Source organism: Hypomesus transpacificus, chromosome 19, assembly GCF_021917145.1.
Source record: "Hypomesus transpacificus isolate Combined female chromosome 19, fHypTra1, whole genome shotgun sequence".
Taxonomy (NCBI): Eukaryota; Metazoa; Chordata; class Actinopteri; order Osmeriformes; family Osmeridae; genus Hypomesus; species Hypomesus transpacificus.
The window spans coordinates 6142751-6165240 of NC_061078.1; the positions used below are offsets into that span (position 1 = coordinate 6142751).

A 22490-nucleotide genomic window follows, 5' to 3' on the forward strand; every position below is an offset into this window, starting at 1 on the left:
GGAAGGCCAACAACAGCCAGAGGGAGATCGCTCAGCTCAATACACATGGTACCATGTTCTATGTGTGTGGGAGGGCAATGGGGGGTTGTATTGTTTTCCTTGCTAGTGATTCTGTGAATGTTCACACATAGTAATCACCAAGGTGTAGAAGGAACTTTCAGAACTGCTCAGATATATTGTAATAAACAAGTTAAGGATTTATTTTTTTTGAAAACCAAAAGAAGCAAAGACTGATTTTTGGAGCTTTTTTTATTCTGAAAAAATTATTGGTCTCATATGTTTAATCGTGGCTATATACGTAGCTCCTCCATTCCCACCCTAATGTAGGTCCATTTGCACTGCAACACACATGGATACACTGTATTGATAGAGAGGATTCATGCAGCTACAGCAGTGCATTTTGCTATACCAGCTTCCAAGTGATCCCACAATATTAAAGCTTGACTGAGAAAAAACAAACTGCCTTCAATATATCTATATGAATACATATTGCATAGGATAATAGCCATGCTGTACAATTTCAGAAAATAAATGAATAAAAATGAATTAGATAATTTGGGAAATATAAAATTGATATTATTATAATATTTTTTTTACAGATTTGCTATCATTTGAACACTCATACCGCAACATATACAAGACACCTAAGTTACTCTGGAAAAAAGAAAACACTTAATTGCCATTTTATTTAACTAGTTTGATACATAGTAGTAAATGTTGTTATCATTCTCAACTAAATACTGCCAGTCATCGAAGCCCTTGCTTCATCATAAAAGTTCTGTTAAGAGTGGACTCCCCCTCACAAAAAATTCAAACATAGTTAAATGACGATGGTCTGTACAAAGTTCTTCAAGAATATAACAGTATTTTTCATTTAGGACGATTTCATTAAAAAACATAATTCATCTTGACGCAAAAAGCCACACGAACATGAGGGAAAACAACAGAAAGGTCTATTCTGAGCATCCTATTGCGTAATAATCTTGCATGCATTTTACATGATATGTAATACAAAAAGGATCACCTCTTTGAGGACATGGTAAAATTAATAAAAGACATCAACAGCACACTTAAAAAAATGTGTACACCTTCATGGTGGATTTAGTCATCTTCTCCCAGGAATCTGCTTGTAAGACTGAACAAGGCATGCTTAAGACAGCCATTTTGTTCGTTTCTGCCAGTGTTGTGCTGATATTATTGTTTCTCGTCACAAGAGGAGAAATATGTGCTTCATTAGGAATTTCCAGTTGCTCCTTCCTCTGATACCTTCATATGGTCAAGATATGCAGTTAGTCATCTCATCTGTGTATGGAAATAACAAGGAAGGTGTATGTATTAATATACATACGTACAGTCATATAACTCTCTGAAGACTGCCTTAGATATCTAAACTGGATCACAATACTCACCACAGCAATTAGCATCTTATTTTAAATTCCTCTGGCGAACATTTTTGTCTTTGTGGTTGTTTGTTGAATTTGTTTTCCTGGTTTAAAAAGCAAACAATTATTTTGTGATTATAGGATAAATAAACAGTTTATGCATTATGAAGACTGTAATTTTTTTTATATTTTACTGTACATTTCCATTACACAAAATACTTGATTGCTAGACACTTACATTGGTCCAGCTGGTTCATCATCTACAGTACAGGGAGAGAACATGGGACAAGTATTAAAAGGGAAAATATGACATTAGATACATTACAAGTAGCATACAGTACAAATCAAGCACAATCCAGCTGTGCATTTTCACCATTCAATGTTTGCATTGATGATTTAACTGTTACGTGCTATCACATGGAAAAGATTGTGTTTTATTTAGGAGTTATTTTGTGGAATAGCTTTTACGGTGTGCATAGTGAGGTTCCATTGCACGTTTTTTTGTTTGCAGGGTATGGTAGTTATCTTGTCCAAACCATTTGGTGGATTTAGAAGAATACTTTGTATTCTGAGTTTATGCTGAGTGATTATTCAAAACGTTTCATATATCATTTGAAATTCAACATTTGGTCTTCTGCTTTAGGGTAGTGACTTACAGACTTCATCTATTATACTTTTATATAATATTTCTATTCTGGACAGTATACATTACAGTCTACGCACAGGCAGTGCTTTCCCAATACATATAACTGTTGTATAACAATGCCAAAATACAAATGGCTTTGTCTTAGTACAATTAGTAAGTAAGAAGGCAGAGTTAGTAATATAACCAAGATAAAAAATAAAATAAGATGTACACAGCGTGCAGTTTGAGAGAATGTTATGACGACTATGTAAAGACTAGTGATCTGTTAGTTCATAGACCCTGTTGTTTAAAAGGTGCGAAGGTGGCGTGAATTTTTTGTCATACATGTGAATGAGCAAACAGGTCAGTATGCACACAGAGATCATTTCCATTGCATGCAGCTTGTATGTGGCCTCTGAGAGCAGCAGCATTCCCCAGCATTTAAATGGAGCAGGTATGGAGGTCACAGTGGGAGACAAGACAGCATGGCTGGGAGAAATTTGGGTTCAGCAGGGGCACATCTGTCAGTGCACCCCCTGTTACGGGCCCTCCGCTTCACTCCTGCACTACCACCTGAGAGCTCGGCCACCCCCTGAGTGAACAGTTATCTAGTCAGGCAAAAACAATGATGAGCACACTCCGTGCCTAAGGGTCATGACAACAAACACTTATGCAGTGCACAGATTACTGAGAACCAGCAGCCTAATAATCATTTCTGCAAATTGAAGCCCCTTGCCTTTCTGTGCTGAGCAGTGTTTGACGCAATTTAATTTACCATTCAATCGTTGTTTTATGAGTTGTTACCTCACCTAGAACATTTCAAATAGTCAAATGCACAGTAAAAAAGGAAAGTATTTCATGGCCAAAATGTAAAACATTGGTCCAGAGCTCTAAAGTTAAAATCCTTATGAGCATTCAACCACAATTCCTCCATCAAGTTCATAATGTACGTCAAACCCATGAGAAGACCAGATGGGATCAGAGACGCAGCATGAGGATGGTTGAGTGAGCACTGAGTCCTCACATTTGATTTGAATGACATGAGAAAATCTAATCTACATTAATCCTTCTCTTCTTGCCCTGTGTGTATATTTTAGACATCCCTTGTGGGATGTACTGTGATGTTTTAGGCAGTGGCGTGCATGATATACATGCTATCCAATTCAAACAATGCTTAACATGCTGTTAAACTTCAATAGTAAATGTTCCTTTTCTTTCACAAACATAATAGCATTTTTATTTTGTTTTTGATAAAGATACTCTGATTTAAAGTAATGACAGCTTGAGGCAGTACAATTGCAATGTTTTTACAGGTCTATAATAATTTTTTTGTGAGTCTTGAGTTCAGATACTCGTGCAAATCATGCAAAACTGCATAGGCCCTTTACATGGAAATGAATGTGAGTGATGAATGTCACTTTTAACACGAGTTACTAAATGAAGCCAAACTATTGGGCATCAGAGAGACGACGTCCTGACATCGAGGTCTGAATGGGTTGTAGTAGGAACGGATAAAAGCTGATACGAAACATTCTCTAGAAGCATACATAATGTCTCACTTACCACCCATACAGACAACGATCCCAATTGGAAAGAGGAGGGGGGGAGAAATAATAGTAAAAAGTAAAATGCATATGTCACGCCCAATTTGCTGGTTTAGGTGATGAATCCACTGGAGCAAACAGACCTTCTGATATCGAGAACTCTTCTTGACTTGTACACTGTTTTTACAACTACAGTACATGGCTACTCTTTACATTTTCATATGAAGTTAGTTCACTTTTGAAGTGAATTCAATTATATTCAGTTACTATACTATTACTATTTACTATATTTGACTACAGATTTACAGACAAGTGCCTCTTACAACAAACACCTCGCACAGACATGCCCTTTGGCTAAAATAAGATCTCAAACTGATCCATTATTGTTTTTAAACTAGGTAACAAAATGGTCCCTTGTTATAGTCATTAGTGTGGCACAGCAATAGCAAACCCTGAAAGGTTAGCTGTGGACCCCCTCTTGATTTCCTAACGTGATCCTAGAAAGGTCATATTAGCATGCATCTAATATGTGGCAATGTCTCCTCCCCCTCGTTCCACGCAGGTCGAATGTCGAGGGAGTATATCCCACGATAGAGGTCAATGATTCACCAAGTCTCCACTGCCAACGCAGCAGAGTTAAACGAATGAATATTCACATCATGTTCGCTAGCAACAGTGTAAATGTCTGCGGGATACATTCTGATTGAATCCATTTTCCATGACTGTTGACCCTACTTTCCGACCCTTAATCAGATACCTGACTTGCTATTCCAGTCCTGATTTGGAGACCTCTTTTTCCAAGAGACAGTATTTTCAGGGGTGTTGATCCCTGTTTGAATTCCATGTTTGTGCCCCAGCTGATACTAATGTGGTCCATACCGTTGGCATACAGGTTTTGTAAATGTCAATTACTTGAAAAAGTAAGACTTTAAAACCCTTTTCCACTAATTCATTGAAAGCTTTCAGTAGTACTGGTGCATCACTTATCTTAGCTAATGAGAGGTTGTCTTACCATCCATAACTTCATCTGGTCTCTTGCGTTTCTCATACACCACAATGATCACCACCAGGATGAGGATCTCTGCAAGCACGCCCAGGAAAGGCCAGAGTGGCGCTAGGTGACTGCGAACCCGCACGATGGAGGACACGGCTGTGGTGCCAATGACGTTGGTGGCATTGCACCGGTATTCACCGGGGTCCGTACTGATGTCCAAGTTGATTATATTCAGCTCTGTGTAGTTGTCCTTGTTAGTGATGAAAAATCTGCCAGATGAGTTGTCAAGGTCCTAGAAAAAAGATGAGCTTTATTTATCAGTTCAGCACAATTATTGCATTCCACGCATAACTCACACTGTGCACATGTAATGCAGATGGGGATATAAATGTTGACAGTGTGAGAAAGTGGACACTTACCACATAAGCACTTCCATCGAGTTTGAGCCACGTCCAGACTGGGTGGGGGTAACCTACAGACTTACAGTACAACAGAGCACTCTCCCCTTCGTTTTTGTTCTCACTCCTCTTGTGGCCTGTGATGTCTGGCGGAGCTGGAAAAACAGAGTGAAATCCAGGGAATTCTCACAGGGTCAAATATGGGTTGGAATCGAATAAATTCAACGCAAAGGCACGCATTTTGGCCTCAGGCATAATTTGTCCTCAGCTTCCTCAAATACTACATCAGTACATCATATCAGATGACATGAACAGGCTTAAGGGACCTTTGTTAGATAGGGTAAGTAATATCTAAAATGTACATGAAAGTGTGTGCTGATATAATTATGGATTTGGGGAGATGGTTATGTAATTTAGCTGCTGGGCACTGACTTCCCTGGAGATGGACCAGAATGAGTGCAAATCATCTTAGTGATTACTAGGGGAGACAAATTGAGCTGTTTTACTCGATAGCCAAGCTGTTATGAAGATAAAGCTTGTGTTTCGTTGGGGTTTAGTTCCAGACGCTGAGGTCTGAATGCACGTGTGTCACGCCGAGTCATCCAGCTGGAGGATTCAAAGGCGAGCGTTTGCAATCACAACACTTTCTCAAAAGGTGAAACTCAACTGGTTTCAGAGAAAATCCCCAGTTTAACTCGTCTGCAGTGTTGAGATAACTGCAACAGCCTTACGCTAATCCTGAAAATTACGGTAATTCCTTCCATGCAATTAAGCAGGATCCGAGGGAGGCCTGGAGTGAACGTTTTCTGCTGCGCGTGGATGATAGGGCAGGAGTGGCCTGAGCCCCCTGTGACATCACTCAACTCTAATTATGGTGCACACGTGCCCTCTGAAGGTGGGAGGGGCTAACGTTTATCTCTGCCTGATCCCCGACACAGTACGATGCTTCTGACTGACAGCACACAGATTGCCCTCTGAGTGGCGCCAAAACAGGCACAGGCCTCCATTTCACACTCCTGACCGTCAGAGATTACTGATCCCACTATGCAACTGATGGATAATATCGCTCATTCTCAAGTCAGAAAGATTTAAGGGGGGGAGACAGGTCATATTGCATGCAATGATTACAGTAGTTTATTTGGATCTCATTCTTAGTCACTGGGTTTGCTGAGCATTTGACAAAAATGTGACAATTTATGGATTTAAGAATTACAGTTCATGATATAAAATTGGTCTAAAAATGCAAAATAAAATAAATCTCCATCTCCCAGCATCTATAACCATTTCATTGCATTCATATTCTAGGGTTAACCCATGTAGAATAAATGCGAAACGCAAATCTGAAGGTCCAAAAAAAATTCTCAGGGCGGCAGCTTATCATCATGGACAATAAACTCCTGCCATTAGAAATGGAGGGACCGGATTCTGAGCCCTAATCCCACAGCAACATACAAGCCTCCATCTGTTGCCTCTGAGCCGTGTGCTGGAGGGATGGGAGTGCCAAGGACACTGTAGCTGGAGGGAACTCAGGGCACTGCTGCCAGGAGCATAGAGCAAGGCTGGCCTGGACTCCTGTACTAGGCCTCATGGTGGTGGACCAGGTACCCCTCCCCCATACTAGTGCTGAATGACCTTTAAAAACCAGGGCAAGGGCGGGTGGGTATTTTCTCAAATACGTGCAATATGCATCTTTGCTCAGACAGACCACGAGGTAGACCACTGAAAGCATAGTAAATCACACAACATAGAAAACCATGCAATAGGATGTCTATCAAGATATAAAAAAAAGATCCCTATTTCCATCATACCAAAGGTAACTCAACACCTTATATATCTTCAGCCTTTTTCAGTTACTGTGTGAAGGCATGCATAGTGGCTGGAGGAGCCACAGCCGACCGCCCTGCCAGCCCAAGGCCAGCAAGCAGCAGTTTGACTGAAGATGAGGTCTGTTATATCCTGACTAGCGGAAGCAAAGCACACGCGGTCATCACCCATGTTACGCAACCAGGCAGCGCTTAAGACAGACATGGCAAAACAGGCGGGGCATACTCAGTATGCACCGCAGCATTGCCATAACAAATTGGCTTAAACACTACGCACAGGCAAGCTCCTCTCTAACAGGGTTTCACAAGTCTGTCCTCTAAGTGAGAACTCCCCATCGTTGGCTGAGCTGTCAACTCTAATCTAACCAGTGTGGTAGATTCTCTGTTAGTCCACAGTTTCTTACACATCAATGAATATTAATATATGCTTTTAAATATGCAATTATATTATCTTATATATTTCCATCTGCCAAGTTGATGTAATTGCATTATGCTGACTGAAAATTCTGAGAATAATTAATTACTGTCCTATCATATGATGTGTATCGAACAAATACAGTTAAAATGATGGAAATTGTACTTATCACACAACTCCTATTAAAGTCATTGGTAATTGACGAAACAAAATCTAAATACTTTCAGTTGCAAGGCTATGACTGGCATTATTATTAATAGCTTTCTGTTACCGTGGGGTCTAGCCTGTAGGTTTCTACTGTATGTGAGGTGTGTGTGTGTGTGTGTGTGTGGCTGAGCTGTCTGGCCTTTCCTCTGTGTGGCATCCTAGAGTGACAGCCGCCTACAGATGGCCCCCTGGCACCCTGTCATCTCCACAGCACAGGCTGAATAAACATCTCACTGTTGCATGCTTGGAGATACGGCTCACTGCACGCAAACCGTTCATTGTACCTGCTCTATCATTCATAAGGCAGCTTTATCTTGGTTTATGGGGAAATATGCCATGCGGGGTAATATAGAAAGTGTTTAACCTGAAGCTCTTTATAGAAGCTTAATGCACAGTAACATTTGGATGGCTATATCTCGAGATTGTGATTTCAATACAAAGTGAATTTGGATGTAGGTAGGGTCTTACCTTTCACTTCAATGGTTGCGTTGGCGTTTGGCGCCAATTCAAACGTATAAACACACATGTACTCCCCGGCGTCATCTGCCCTTGGTTTTTTGATCCTGCAACAAATCACCACATTTGTGTTACCCTGCAACTCCTGAATTTAAAACACTGCAGAATACATTCACTATCATTGGTCCCATAGAGCGACAAGGTCGATTAACAAGTGAAAATTGATAACTGGAATGCATCAACGATAATGCCTGTCTGTCTCAATGTGCGTCAGTGCAACAGGCCTCCGACCACTCAGAAACAAACGTTGGCGTTCAGTTGTATTTCATGAGACAAGGCCGAGGGTTCTGAGGCTGAGATGTGAGGGCGCTGTGGCAGCGGCAGGGGCTACTCGCTGGGGTCAGACATTAGCGGTGTGCTGATGTAATGTGACAGGAAGTTGCCCGGCGGTCTCATCATGTGGCTGGGGAGAGGCTGAGGGACGTCTACGGGGGTGGCGGATGCTGGCTGGGTGCTCGCTCTGATGGCTGGGCCCTGTGAGGACTGGAGCTGTTAAAACGACTGTGTGTGTGTGTGTGTGTGTGTGTGTGTCGGTACTGGGTGTGCCAGGACTGTTTTTACCCTGGGCCCTGGGAACATGTCTATTATTTCCATCTTTGGGTTAGAAGTGAGGTTCCGGTTGTCTCAATTCAAGGTTGATATCTACTGACATGCACACAGTAGCACTGTAGCAAACATGACCATTGAGTCATGTTGACTGTACCGCTCGGGGCAAATGATCAGCATTGGTTTCGGGAGTTCTCTCAGCTGCTGTCTCACCTGTACTCTGTGTTTTTCACCTTGCTCCTCGTATCTGCAATCTCAACACCGTTTTTCATCCAGAAGCTCTCGTGGTGGGTGTTGTGGGCATTGGTCAAGTTACACAACACAGTGACGGGAATGGCGGAGGTGGAGGGGGTGCCATGAGGCGTGGGGGTCAAGACGATCTGGTCGGATGAATTTATCTTTGGCTCTGAAACAGAGAGACAGCCACCCCTTATCACAGAACTGGGGCTCAACATTTAGCTAAACTCTTCCCAAGAGAGCTAAGCTGTGGGGGACCTGTGTGGGAGGGAGAGGGCATAAGGAGAAGACAACACACACACACACAGAGACACACACAGAGCAGTGCATACACCCACAAGTTGGATGAATTCCATAGCAAAGCATGCTGTACATCTTCTATCCATTCAATATTTACTACTATGTCCTTGATTTGACCCTGTTCATCGTCATTTTCTGGCAGATATAAATATTATATACACTAAGTATGTAGATAATGTTAGATTTTATTTTCTCCAGTCCCATGCACTTACATACCCACCTTCTCGTTTTTGGAGTGACACACGGGAGAACACATTTTCAACATGGGGAAAGAAGGGTTTAGAGGAGGCAGGCCCAGGGATGCTTAGTTGTAGGACACTCAGTCTCTGAACATTTGAAGACATCATATCCATTAGAACACATGCAAAAACTCAAAATTTCTACAGCTCATATATCACTCAAATTAAAAAGATATTTGTTTAACCAAAGTATTATTTAATCATGGGGTAAATTAGTCTTTAATTTAGGTTAGCAAAAAAATCTGAAAATGCAAACGAGATATGTCATACATGAAGTGTGCCACTTTATTCAAGCCATGGATAATGGAGATTTCTAGCTCTAGTTATAGAGCTATCTGCGTAGGTCAGAGATGATAGATAATCGTATCGGCGTGAAAGGCTTATGTGAGTCATGGCAATAAGGAGGTTTAAGGCGATAAACAACATCAAAGCATATGTGTTTTATAACGAAGCACGCAGCTACTACTGTAGTATTTGCATGTAACGTTTGACCTCAGGCATGTAGGCAGAAATAACATGTTTAACATCATTATGATCTAAGCACAATGTAATATTGTACAATACAAGCACTCGTACAATACAGGACTAAACCTTTATGAAAAGCATATTGGGATTGTATAAAAATTATGGAAATGAACCTGTTTAAATTATTGAGCCTGTTAAAATTATTTGAAAATATCCGTAACCATTAAAATAATACATCAAATAGTTCAGAATATATACATCTACTGCTGCCTCGACTCTCACCTTTCCAACCTCACACCTAGCTTGCCTCCACTTGTAACCTGGTGTGACCTAGTGTGCTATTTAACACTGTCAGGGAGGGTCCATCTCAAGGACATTCAGGGAGGCAGGATGTGTCACCATAGCACAGACAGGAAGTATATTTCGCCCCATCTCTCTCTCTCTCTCTCTCTCTCTCTCTCTCTCTCTCTCTCTCTCTCTCTCTCTCTCCTTTCCTCCCCATGCTTTACCTCCCCTCACTGCCTGGAGTAGTACAGAGGAAGCTCCTCCAACCCTCCCCCTCCAGGGCGGGGCAGCCATGGCAACCATAGAACCCCAGAGGGGAGGAGTAGGGAGGAGGAGCGTAAGCATCTTCCTATTGGCTGTTGCTACTGCCACTACTACAGCGTAGTAAAGGATTGGGAGAGTGGGAGGGGGATGGGAGAGAGGGAGGCTCACTAGGGCCTGGCGAGTGGCTTCTATTAGCATTCATGGCACCTTCTCCTGCAGTTCTGTATACCCAATAGCCAGAGGGATCTCTCTCTCTTTCTTCCTATCTCTTAACCTCTCTTTCTCTCTCTCTCGCCCTCTCTCTTGTCTTCCCTCTCTCTCTCTCTACTAGGCAGACCAGTTGGCCCACATATTGGGAGTATCCTGAGAATATGGACAGAAACAATTTGTAGAAAAGAGCATCAGACAAATAAGGCACCGTGGTCGCCAGGAGCTTTACCACAGAAGGTCATTTGTAGGACACCTGCTTAAAGGAGGACAAAAATCAATGAAGCTTTGTCATGCGCACACTTTGTGAGTTGTGACACACTTGGCCACGGCTGTATTTGGGATAGTAAAGTCATCGGATCAGACACTGTAACCACCTATCATCACATTATAGTACATCCCTGACTGACCTACATGAACCCCTCTTAAGCACTGAGACAGTAATTGCTCCATCGTGCTGGCATAAAGAGGGTGTTTGGCCACAGAAGCGTAATCGCTAAGCCAATCATTCTTCAGCTCACATTAAAGTGAACAGCTTCTTTAACTGAGGTGGGGGAGGGCACATAAGAAAACCCTTACTGGGGCTGTGTGTAGCTAGGTGGGTGTTAGGCCTGAGGTTTACGGGGGCAAGGAAGATTTCCTAAAAATACCACATGGGAAGTGTCAGTCAGTTGCAAAGCAATTAAACAATTCTTCAGCCTGCACATGATTAAATGCCTGTGAATTAAACCAGAAGTAGATCTATTCACGGTCACAAACTTAAACGAGCAAGAAAGCTAAAACAAGACATAGCACATACTAGATCGCATTCCTCATGTACAAACTATACACAGACGCTTCTAACGGTGCAGAATGTATAGCCTGTTATATACATGACATGTAATGACACAGACATATTACATGTATATAAGAAGAACATAAATGCTCAGTAATGACAGAATATGTAAAATGACAAGAGGTCAGTATAAATACTATGTGCACACATTTTTTGTGGGCGGTTTGAATGCATGATGTTATTTTCGCTAATTGAACTGCTTGATATTAGGGGGGGGAAATGATGGGTTCAGGAAGTGTACATTGATTTGTCTTGAAGAGTTTGAGTCACTCCTTGAGCAGCTCTTGAAGTGATCTGTGCTTAAGTGCAGATTATGCAGTGTGGAGCATTGTACAGCCAACACATGCCATTTGATAGTGCTGGGGAAAGCACGCTGAACAAGGGAGTACGACAGACAGATCAGTAGCTAATGCGCAGGAGCAGGCTCCCCTAAGCCTTACAGAGAAGCTGCCTGGGAGGAGCTACATTCCACACATCCCTGTGCTCCAATGGGCAGAGTGATCAAGCGTGCCCAAATGAGCAGAGTCCAGTTGACATTCAGTGTGATCGAAATGTTTGGATGCATACAGCAGAGGAAGAAGGAGGGGAGTACCAGGATATAATGTCATTACTGATTCACAGTCAAACACTTAAAACTTGGCTAAGAAGGCACAAGGTACTACAGAACGCAGGTCCGAGAGACAGTGAGACTCTGCTGCACAAAGGAAACCTCCAAGAGGACAAAGACACCGAGGACCATTACTGGGCCTGATCCTTCAGTGGAGTACCCCATACAAATATGAAGACCATAACTGATATTTGCTTTGATATGAGTTTAACTCAGGGGGTACTCTGTACACCTGGTTGTCTCCTTCCTTGTGTCTTCTTACGTTTCCCATCAGCCCCCTCTTCCCCAGAATGAGATGCACAAAAAAAGCGGCACGACTTCAAAGCGCCGCAAGGCCTAGGCTATGAGCCACAGACAGGGCGTAATATGTTAGGCTTTGAAGTAAATAAAACCACCCACTCAACGCGACAGAAGTTCAACAGAAATGGGGAAAAACTTAACAACTGATAACAAACATCAATCACAAATCAAACCCGTTATAAATGGTAGTGTAGAAAGAGAGAGGTGGTAGGTGGACAGAGACTAGGGTGGGGGTGGTTCTGGGTTTGTAGTCATCTACAGTACAACAAGGCATTCAGAGGAAGTTCTGGACAGGCAGGCAGCGTACTGTACTCAGAGAATCCTCTAACTCTGCTGGGGACAGGACAAGAAACACTGAGGAACAACTTATCCAAATCAAAATGATAGAATCAAAAAACACAAAAAGGCAGCAATCACACATGAGATTGTGAGAGGAAAGAAAAGTACAACTTCCTCCCAACAGAAAGAAAAACAGTCTCGAAAACGGACAATTAACAAGAAAGTGGTTGGTGTTTTATTTTATTTCTGTCTGGCCACAGTGACAGCTTTGGTAGAGCTGGGTTCACGCACGATAGGGGTATTTACGGAGCGAGGTCGGGGTGCGGGGACTGTAAGTTTGTGTCACCATCTAGTTACTACAGGACATAGACCACTCACTCTGCAGCACGGTAATGGTGGCCTGGGCACGGATCCAGGTGATGGCGGGGTTTTGGCGCAGGTCGTTGCGCCGCGGGTCGTTGCTGGCCCGGCACTCGTAGGTCCCAGAGTCCTCCAACGTGAGGCGCGTGATGCCCAGCACGCTCACACCGTTGGCACCGTAGGCTGTGTTGATGGACACGCGACGCTTGCGAGCGCCTTCCCACAGCTGCTTGAAGGAGTCGACGCGGTTGATCTCGGCATACCACCACTGGATCTCCGGGGTGGGGTTACCGACCACATCGCAGTACAGCTCAAAGGTGTCCCCTGTGAGCTTTGTCTCAGACATGGGCGATTTCACAAACCCAGCTGGAGAGGAAAAGTGTGTTGGGGTGGCAAGGGGAAGGAGAGGGGGTAGAAGAGGGGTTAGAGTGGAGGGAGGATGGAGAGGCCAAGGAAAGGCAGAAATAAGAAATTTAAGGGATCAGGGGACAAGGAAAAGAAAAAGAGGATGATTAAATAAAAACAAGAAGAAGCTAAAGACCAAGCATAATTGGGTGGAAGAATTGTTGAGTTTAAGAAAAGGCAAAATAAAAAAATTCACAGATTAGATGAGAAACAGGTTAATGGCCCTCGAAACCCAATGTTGTTAATGTGGCTCTTTATCAGTCCCCCGGCCCCACTCGGGAACACATGACCTTCAGCCGAGGTCAAAAAAACCCTTGTCCAAACCCGTGACACCACCACGCAGAGAAAAAGTCCCACTGACCATTGCCATCCCACCACACTTTAAGCATAATTGTTCCATCAATAGGTCTAACCTTTCAAAGCTACATTCAACGTTCTTCTTCAGGACTGCAATGTTGTTTTCTTATTCCTGAGAAAGTTATACATTGTTTTCTCAGAGTTTCAAGCTCAAAATGGAATAGATAATGGTTCCTAAATTGCAAGAATGAATATTCTCTTCCCAACAAAATTAAGTTCAAGAAATGTACATTTGTAACATTCCCTAAGGTCTTACAGAGGTACTGAATGTCACAGCCTGTTTTGGACGTTATAGATACATTCCTAACATTCCCTGTTTACAGGTTAAGAATGTACCTACAATGTAACTATACTGTCCCAAAAAGACAACAGTTTACAGTGCTCGTTTACCCAATGAAGTTGTGTCCTTGGGCAAGGCAATTCACCCTACTTGCCTTGGGGAGAATGTCCCTGTACTTACTGTAAGTCGCTCTGGAATAGAGCGTCGGCTAAATGTAAATGCAAAGAAGAAAGAGGATAGGAAATCATGAGCAATGAGCAGCTGAAACACTTTCTTCATGTCTTTATCTCTCCATCTCTTTATCTCCGTCTGTCTGACTGTCTCAATCTCCGTCTTTCAAGATGAAATGCACCATAAGGGTCGTAGGGGTCATCGGATGTGCTTTAGGACTGAAATATGCATGTACAAGCACGCGCCGCTCACTGTAACAAGGCGCCAAACAAGGCCATCTCTGTCTGAGAAAAAGAGTCCAAACTCATTTGGGGGTAAGAACAAACAGCCTCACACATGAATGTAATATTCCTCTCTAACAGACAAACTGCATCTATGTCTGTCTTCTCTCTCCGGCATCCTCAGAAAGGAGGTCAGTTGCGGCTGAGCCAGACTTAAAGGTCAATGTATCATCATCATCGGGCTGAGCGCCCGGCTGTGTGTGATCGTCCTCTCATTACCTGAATCATGCTAGCCATCCACATCAGTGGTCATCTCCCCCCACTCCACATGGCCATAGACCCCCATCACATGGTCATAATGAACCTCAGCTAATGCCAAGTGACCCGGAACACGGGTCGTACTGTGCAACCTTGCTGTTCCACACCACGTGTCCCTGGATGAATCAGGGACAGGGAAGACTACGCCCCTGAAATCCCAACTCTGGTCTGCTTGCACTGAAGGCAAGTGGAGAGGCTAGAATTCGTATGGTGTCTTAATGGGACAAATAAAAATAAACACACACACTTACAAAAATTAATCAAATTAAAACCCACATGCACAGATTAATCTGAATTTAGTGTGCCGCCCTCGGGTATAAACAAAATAATTGTATACAATTTTCTTGGGATTCTTCTGACACCTCAGTGTATATCTCCACAACAGGCCTAGACTCCCCCAACCTGCCAAACCTGCTGACCTGCAATGTATCATCAGCAAATAGGCTTGTAGTGGTGGTTCTTGTGGTGGGATAATTGTGGTGGGGGTTCTACAGAAATTACGACACCTGCTACTCAAGATGGTAGCAATTAAAGCGATGTTATAAATAATATATATGGTGCAAACATCTAAATATTATTTTGATGTTTGCATTTCAGTGTACTAAAACGTCTGAGAAATAAACTATAGCCAGTCTTTTATACTTGGGTGTTACAAAGCTGTTAATGTCGTTTTTTTTTTTTTTTCCTGTCAGTTCTAACAAGCCAGCTTGAAGAAGACACAGCTGACTCATATCCTCACGAGTTATGAGGGTTACTGTTTACACAGCATCAAGACAGCATGCTATGTGCTCCTCTGGAGACCAATGTGCTAGCTGCTAGCATCTTCCAGCAAAACATCCATTTACAAAACGGTACACGAGTGGTGATCGAAACAGACAAGTGCTGCTAATAAAAACATATTCCAGCCAGAGAAAAGGTTTCGGTTCAATCCACACCCGCTATCCTTACGAGAAATTACCCTTTTAAAATAACATTTCTGTTAAAGGTTACTAGAATAGAATATTCTAGTTAGAATATTTGAAAGCAAGTGCCTTCTTTTTCTTCCTCTGTGAGGGTCAGACTATGCCATCTTCAGAGGGTGGTTCAGTCCTGTCTTTTTGCCAGGAGATGGCTCAAAGAATGTCAGGCCTCACTTCACCAGTCTTCTCCTCTCTCCTCGCCTGGAGCCCAGAGATGTGCAGAGTAATTAGTGTTTGTGTCTTTCACTGGGAACATCTGGGCCCATCAAGCTCCCCATCACACACCCACACAACCCCCCCCCCCCCCCTCCCCCAGAAGGGGGAACCTGAGCCTGCCCGCCCACATGGCTAAATCTGTCACCTCCTGGAGCATTGGCAGAGAGATCAAAGAACTGGACTGAGAAAGATCCACTCTGTATTTTAGACCCAGTCTTTCACAGGGGTCTTGCATGGGGAAAATTCTTGGAGGGGAAATTGTTTAAATGTGATGACACAACACATGGCGGTATACCTCAGAGTGCGAATTATACAATGACAATCGGGGGGGTCAACTTCTTCTCCAGGGCGTGTATCGAACCCTCGACCTGTTGTTTTTACTTCTTTTGTGGGATTCCAAGTCTTAAATAGGGGGGTCAGACCCCCCCAAACCCCCCCGTAATTTGCACCCTGGTATACCTGCAACCCTGCATGGAGTCCGAGTGTGGCATCATGAAGAACCACAACACATGCTTTAGCAGCGCAGGTGTCATACAACGTATAGTCTGTAATGGTGTATGTGTGTGTGTGTCAGTGACGCTCACACACGCTGTGACGCTGTCACATGTGCGCCCTACAGAGTGAGGTGGTGGAGGAATCCCCTGAGGACTGAGCCCTTTACCACACCACAGCCAGCCTGAGACCTGCACCACACCACAGCCAGCCTGAGCCCTGCACCACACCACAGCCAGCCTGAGCCCTGCACCACACCACAGCCAGCCTGAGACCTGCACCACACCACAGCCAGCCTGAGACCTGCACCACACCACAGCCAGCCTGAGACCTGCACCACACCATAGCCAGCCTGTGTGTGTGCGTGCTTGTGTGTGTGAGTCAGTCGCCTACAACCTGCCTCCAAGTCTCCAATCCCACATATACACACACGCACATACATACACACACACACATACAGACAGCTTGAAAGAAAACCTCAGGGGCCACTGCACTAGTTACTTGCTGGGCATTTATTCCTGTTTAGTCCAGAATCTCCTGCACGCGTACACACTTTTCATTACAGTAGCTTCGCATTGGGAAAGAAAATGTGGAAAAACATGGTTTAGGATTAAGAGCCTCTGCCACCACTAAAATCAGATATTTATAATATAAAAATCTTACAAATATGAATAATATTTAAATGACAATTATATACAGTACAGTTAAGGTTATGTAAGGGATGCATCCATACTGTAAGTGTGCACCCTGGAAGAACCAATCCTTTCCATCCTTGTGAAAGGTGTAATACCTGGCTGAGAGCCAAGACATTCACAAACCAAGGCAGTAGTAAATGATTCATCGGTGTGAGTTGAATGATTGTGCATCTCAATAAATGTGTGAGTGGATTTGAACAAATCATCAGTAAACCCACAGTAGACTCCTGCAGTAGACTCCCACACTAGACTCCTACAGTAACCTCCTTAGATGTTACTCTCAAACCAGTGGTTAGCTCCAAGCACAGCAAAGCGCTAGCTCCAGCAAGGAGACTAGGTGACCTCTGCCATCCAAGTGTAAACACGATGGACTGTCAGAGTCACAGCTATTTAATGAGATTTAAATCCCAAACCCCCCCCTTTGAAACCCCTCTCCTCCCGACCATCCCTCGCTGTAGTACGCTAATCCCACCCCTTCAACACACACACACACACACACACTACCAGCACACATCTCTCCCTGATTAACCCTTTCAGAGGTCAAAGTGTCCCCCCACTGGGGCTTTGTCTGTGCAGTAGCAGCAGCGTTTAACTGGACCACAGGGCTGACAGTCAACCCCGTCAGCAGGACAGCAAATGACAATTCTCACATCAGGGAAGCCACTGCTCCAGCTGCCTGCTCCGAACACATCCACACATAAAGCACCACCCACACAATCCTCCTATTCCATGAGAATAACGAGCTCACTCGCACTACACTCTATACTCCAAATAAAATGCAGTATGCCTATAACAGAACGCAAAAGATGACTATGAAGTTGTATGTTGCAAATGGTGATCCAAAAACCAAATCCTTAGGGTAAGGATGTACTTTAGTATTACTGAAAGTGGTTGTCTGTGTGGGTACCAGCATCTCGCCTGCTTGTGCCAGTATGCCAGTGCTAACTCTGGGATGCTGCCCTCACCAGTGCATCATGTCTCTTGTTTCACAGTAGGCTAGCATGACTCAGTGGAGGAGCTGGCTTCAATCCGACAGCATATTTTTCCGGTCTCACAGATATATCCTTTACACACAACACAGACAGTAATACAAGTAATGGCCGTGCAGTTTCCCCATCCTGTATTATGGAGTCATGGTGTATTGATTGAACGGTAGATTCATCTAGAGAGGGTGGTATTTTTTTACATGCTATACTGTAGGTCTCTATTGATAACGTTGGCCTAGTACAGCTGTGATGGTGGTTCATCTTGAAGAATGCATTAATAAGAATTCCACCACCATGAGACACTCTACTGTAAAAGAACAATTAGGTCTTTTTTCCGGATAAAATCAGCATCTATTGTTTCGATTTTTAGAGGCAGCTGTAGTTTTTTGGCGCTCCAGTCATTCTTGCGTTGCCACCGGCAAACCGGGAGCTCATCATCACCCTTCTAATGATCTACATTCAGAAGCGAATCCACTCCAACAGCAAATGTTATTATGACAGAGGGAGCGTTCAACTCCTACCAGATCAGCTGGTACAGTAAATGGCTCATTCAGATGGGAGGATGCGTGACATTATGCCCGTTGCAGCACCCCCCCACCTCCCTCCCCTATCTCCCCCCACACACATCCGTGGTTAGTTTCCCCAGGTTAAGCCCCCTCATACTGTACCTCTCATGCATAAAGAACTCGGTCCGTTCACGGGGGGAGCCTGAATAGTTGACTAGCTTACAGAGAGGCCGTGCAACTAGGCCCAAGGATGCTCTCCATTAAGAGTTAATGGATTCACTTTCACAAAAGGAGCGTTAAAGCCACAGTTCGCCGCACGCCGTGTCTCCGCGCTATAAATAGAACCTGGCCGAGCGGCCACAGCGGACCCTCGCTATTTACAGTCCTTCAGATATGTGTTGCTGAATCCAGCCATCTACCGCAAGTCCCCTCCCCTCCCCCCCCATCCCCTCACCTTCCTACCCGCCCACACACACACTCTAACCTCCACCCCCAGCGCAGGGGAAGGAGAACGGCTCCTCCGCTTCACACACGCCTTGATTACATCTCACACTCTGAGCACCGTCGTCTCCTCGTCATCTCTTCAGAAATATCGCTGATGAAATCAAAAGAGCTGCCGCTACTCCCACTGAATCAGGGCTCTGTGCTGGGGGGAGGAGGGGAGGAGATGTGCAGTGTGTTTACTACCGATAGTGGGCCATATGGATAAGCCCTGTCAAACACATCAACACTATAATAAAGCAGCTATCTGGCTGCATCACGGCCAATGCCATTTATTTCATATCTAATAAAAAATAAAACAATGACTGGCCCTCTATCACTAGGTTTGACCGTTTTTAAATCTATTAACTCTCCCTTTAGAGATAGAACCATTTTTACTGCTGTTATCCTCTCCATTGTCAGGCTGGGCTTTCCAGACAAAAAGTCTGGCAGGGTGGCACCAATCTGTCTCCCAGTATCTCCAGGGAGCTTCAGCACAGCTCTGTGTGTTTGCAGCCCCCCCCCCCCCCCCCCAGCCAGTGGGCACATGAGGGGGCACACGCCAGGCTACTGGATGCCCCCCACTTTGGCTCCAGCAAACAATGGAGAAGAGCTTACCTTGGCATTTGACTTTCCAGCGCTTCAAAGCCTATCCGCCTATGCAGGGGCATAACTTCCACCATAGGACCAGTGTGTGCTACAGTATGTGTGTAGAGTTAAATTAGACTGATAATGTTTTACAATGTTTCCAGTGTCCTATATTGGTCAAATGATGTCGGTTGCTCTAGTAGAACGAGTACTGTGTTCAATACTATGTGATGACAGGGAAATACTGTATCAGGACAGCAAGGGTGATTGTCACACACTAGGATGGGAGACTAAATGCATTTTTCCTAAGCATTTATGTTTTTATCAGAGATAGAAGACATCTTTAATTCCTAAATACACATGGACACAAACACATCATTCTTCAGATTGTGTGTGGATGCCAGTTTTTAACAGGTTTTGTCTGAAGTGAGGGTATACACTCAGTTATGGTACACCTGTGTCATTAACTTGAGTAAAAAGTGGAATCACTTCAGAATCCTATTACATTTGGATAACAATACTTTATGTCGTGACGTGATAGCTACAGCTTATCTTGCGTTTTCTATGACTGCGTTATGTAATAGAATTTTCACTCCACTGAGACAACTAAAGAGATCAGCCTAAATAGGCCCTGAAAACGAACGATGTATTTTGGAGAAGGGAAGATTGTATTTAAATGCCTAAATATTAGCAGTTTGCCTCTCTATATCGCACACACACACCTGCGCGCCTTCGCTCGCTCACGCGCACACACGCACACACGCACGCACACACACACACACACACACACCATACACATAAACACACACACACACACACCAGTAGTGTTTCTTGTTTGACAGCTTCTTTGACTACCTGTCTCAGATAAGCTGTCTGCTTTCCCAGCAACATAGTGTAAACGGCACAACCTGAGACAACAGGAGACACCGAGGTATGAGTATTAAATAGTAAGGGTGCACTCACGTCTATAAATAGCATTATATGCAGACAAATACAAATCCAATGTATCCACCAAATACTCAGCTGCGACAATAACAAAGCCGAACGTGTTGTTTCATTAGAATAAGTTAAAACGTCATAGGGAACCACCACAGTATTGTGTTTTTAGAGGCGCTCATTCACTTACGTTTCACTCCCCCACACTAAAAGCCAGGATTGGAAAATGGTCACGGAAAATATGAACACTCTAAATACTGAGACGATCCGAGTTATATAAACAGATTTGTTAAAACATTGTTTGCGATGCGTAAATGCGCCATGTCCCATACAATCTGATATGGTGAATTGTCATATACGCCCTATCTTCCTATCTTTCGAGCCATGTCTCCCGAGTGTCAAGTCTTTTCTTGAAACGACAAGTGACTGTGCTCCTAACTTCGATCGCCTATACAATTATGGACAGATCTTGATTCTTACCGTTCTGAGATGAGACATATTGCAACATCAAGTTTCCAAAAAGGACCACCGCCAGCATGACTGCGTTGGGATGCATTCTTAGGGTTCGATGGGAGTACCCGGGTTTGGGCAGGACGAATATGGGAGGAGATATGTTGATCGCGGGATTTACAGAGATATTGTCTAAACATACATAGCAGATTGGAAGCGCGGAGTTCTTTCTTATGGTCAATGAAGGCGAAAAACGTCCTCCTTCAAAATAAAAGACGTTTTAAAGACACGACAGGTTTGGTCCGGGTCCAGCCAGCGGCTCACGGATGCCGATGTAGGACCATTGGCTGATACGACTCCTTCATTGGATTGCGGAGGAAAGGTCTTTCGATGTCAGTGAGAAAGAGCGTCCACGGATGTAGTTCTGAAGGATCAGATATGCGCAGAACGATGCGCGCTAAGCGAACCGAGGCCTGTGATGAAAATAAATGTGCGCAAATAAAAGAAACACGTAGCGAGTGGAGACGGGTGCATCCCTGCAGCCGCTAATTATGTATTAAAAGACAACTGTTGTCGCAAATAACATCCAGCTCTAACATGATTTTAGATAGAGTCGCACCTCAAATGTATCGGAGGCTACAGCACAGTCAGTGCTCTCACGCAGGCACGCACGCACATACGCACCGAGTTGATAATGCCAAGTAAATTGTAGGGGTTCCCCCTATTCTTGTAAAATGAAAGATTTCGCACATACCGAAATATACCCTTCCATTGTTATAATTACACACATTGTATTGAATATTGAGTCAGTAGATTATGCTGGCAAGACCAATAGGCCTAACTGTTATTACATTGTAATAATATGAAAGAAATGTATATAAATAGTGGTTTGCGTCTAAACATTACGACCGATCAAGAATGCCCTCAACCCCAGTTTATCTATAACTCCACAAGACATTGTCTTTTTTATCTTCCCCAAATCTCATAGCGCATTCCAGGAGCCTGTCCATCCATCTGTATTTAGCAGAGGGAGAGCTCTTGCTTTAGGAGCTCAGTTGTCAGTTAAAGGTGCTATCACAGCAAACAAGCAGCATTTACTAAGGATTCTCTCTCAGACGCTAAAAAGACCCCAACATGGCCTCCAGGAATGCCGGGTTTTATCATAGAGTTAATATAAGGGTTTTATCGAGCTTTTTGCTCTTTTTGTTACATTAGGGACCTCATGTGGCTGATAATGGTATTGGTCAATCCATCAGCCTCACGAACACTGCATGAAGTGAGCACCAAAAATACTCAATACTGGGACGTTTTGTTATCATTTTGATTATGTCGTCCAGCACTTCTGATTACATTTAATGACTAACCAATTTCAACATTTTTGTACCTTTTGTTCAAAGTCCTTTTAAATGTCACTTATTTGTTTAACGTACTCCACAGCTATTATTTATTTGGCAGGGATTAAAGTACATGCTTTAGACAGCTGTCGATATCTACTCCTCATTTGGGACTGTGTGTCTGCCTTTGGAAACAGTTTGTTGTTGATGTGATTAATTATAATTAAAATAGATTTTTTTGAGGGAGCATGTTTTTGCTCTATGTATG

At 43.6% G+C, this 22490-nt stretch overlaps 1 protein-coding gene across 3 annotated transcripts; it reads right to left on the bottom strand.

Annotated features, from left to right (window-relative positions):
• Positions 1–231: 231 nt before the first annotated feature.
• nptnb (neuroplastin b) lies at positions 232–21321 on the bottom strand. Of its 3 annotated transcripts, none has more exons than XM_047042170.1 (9): positions 20919–21321; positions 12847–13194; positions 8664–8856; positions 7857–7951; positions 4965–5098; positions 4564–4837; positions 1621–1642; positions 1410–1486; positions 232–1266 (listed from the first exon to the last, which is right to left on the bottom strand). In XM_047042170.1, exons 1-8 carry the CDS (start codon positions 20992–20994, stop codon positions 1426–1428), a joined length of 1203 nt encoding a protein of 400 aa, XP_046898126.1. In that variant the 5' UTR covers positions 20995–21321; the 3' UTR covers positions 232–1266; positions 1410–1425. The 3 variants fall into 3 exon arrangements, with proteins under 3 accessions (XP_046898126.1, XP_046898125.1, XP_046898127.1); XM_047042169.1 differs by having other exon boundaries at positions 232–1302; positions 20919–21319; XM_047042171.1 differs by lacking the exon at positions 12847–13194 and having other exon boundaries at positions 232–1302; positions 20919–21312.
• Between the last annotated feature and the right edge of the window lie 1169 nt (positions 21322–22490).

What these genes read in the sequence shown, in the direction of transcription:
- nptnb (XM_047042170.1), bottom strand. Translation starts at nt 20,994, where the DNA reads ATGCATCCCAACGCAGTCATGCTGGCGGTGGTCCTTTTTGGAAACTTG. An exon ending in CGCAACCATTGAAGTGAAAG is followed by an intron (nt 5,099 to 7,856) that starts GTAAGACCCTAC and finishes CTGTTTTTCCAG; the next exon opens with CTCCGCCAGACATCACAGGC. An exon ending in GATGAACCAGCTGGACCAAT is followed by an intron (nt 1,487 to 1,620) that starts GTAAGTGTCTAG and finishes TTTTTAAACCAG; the next exon opens with GAAAACAAATTCAACAAACA.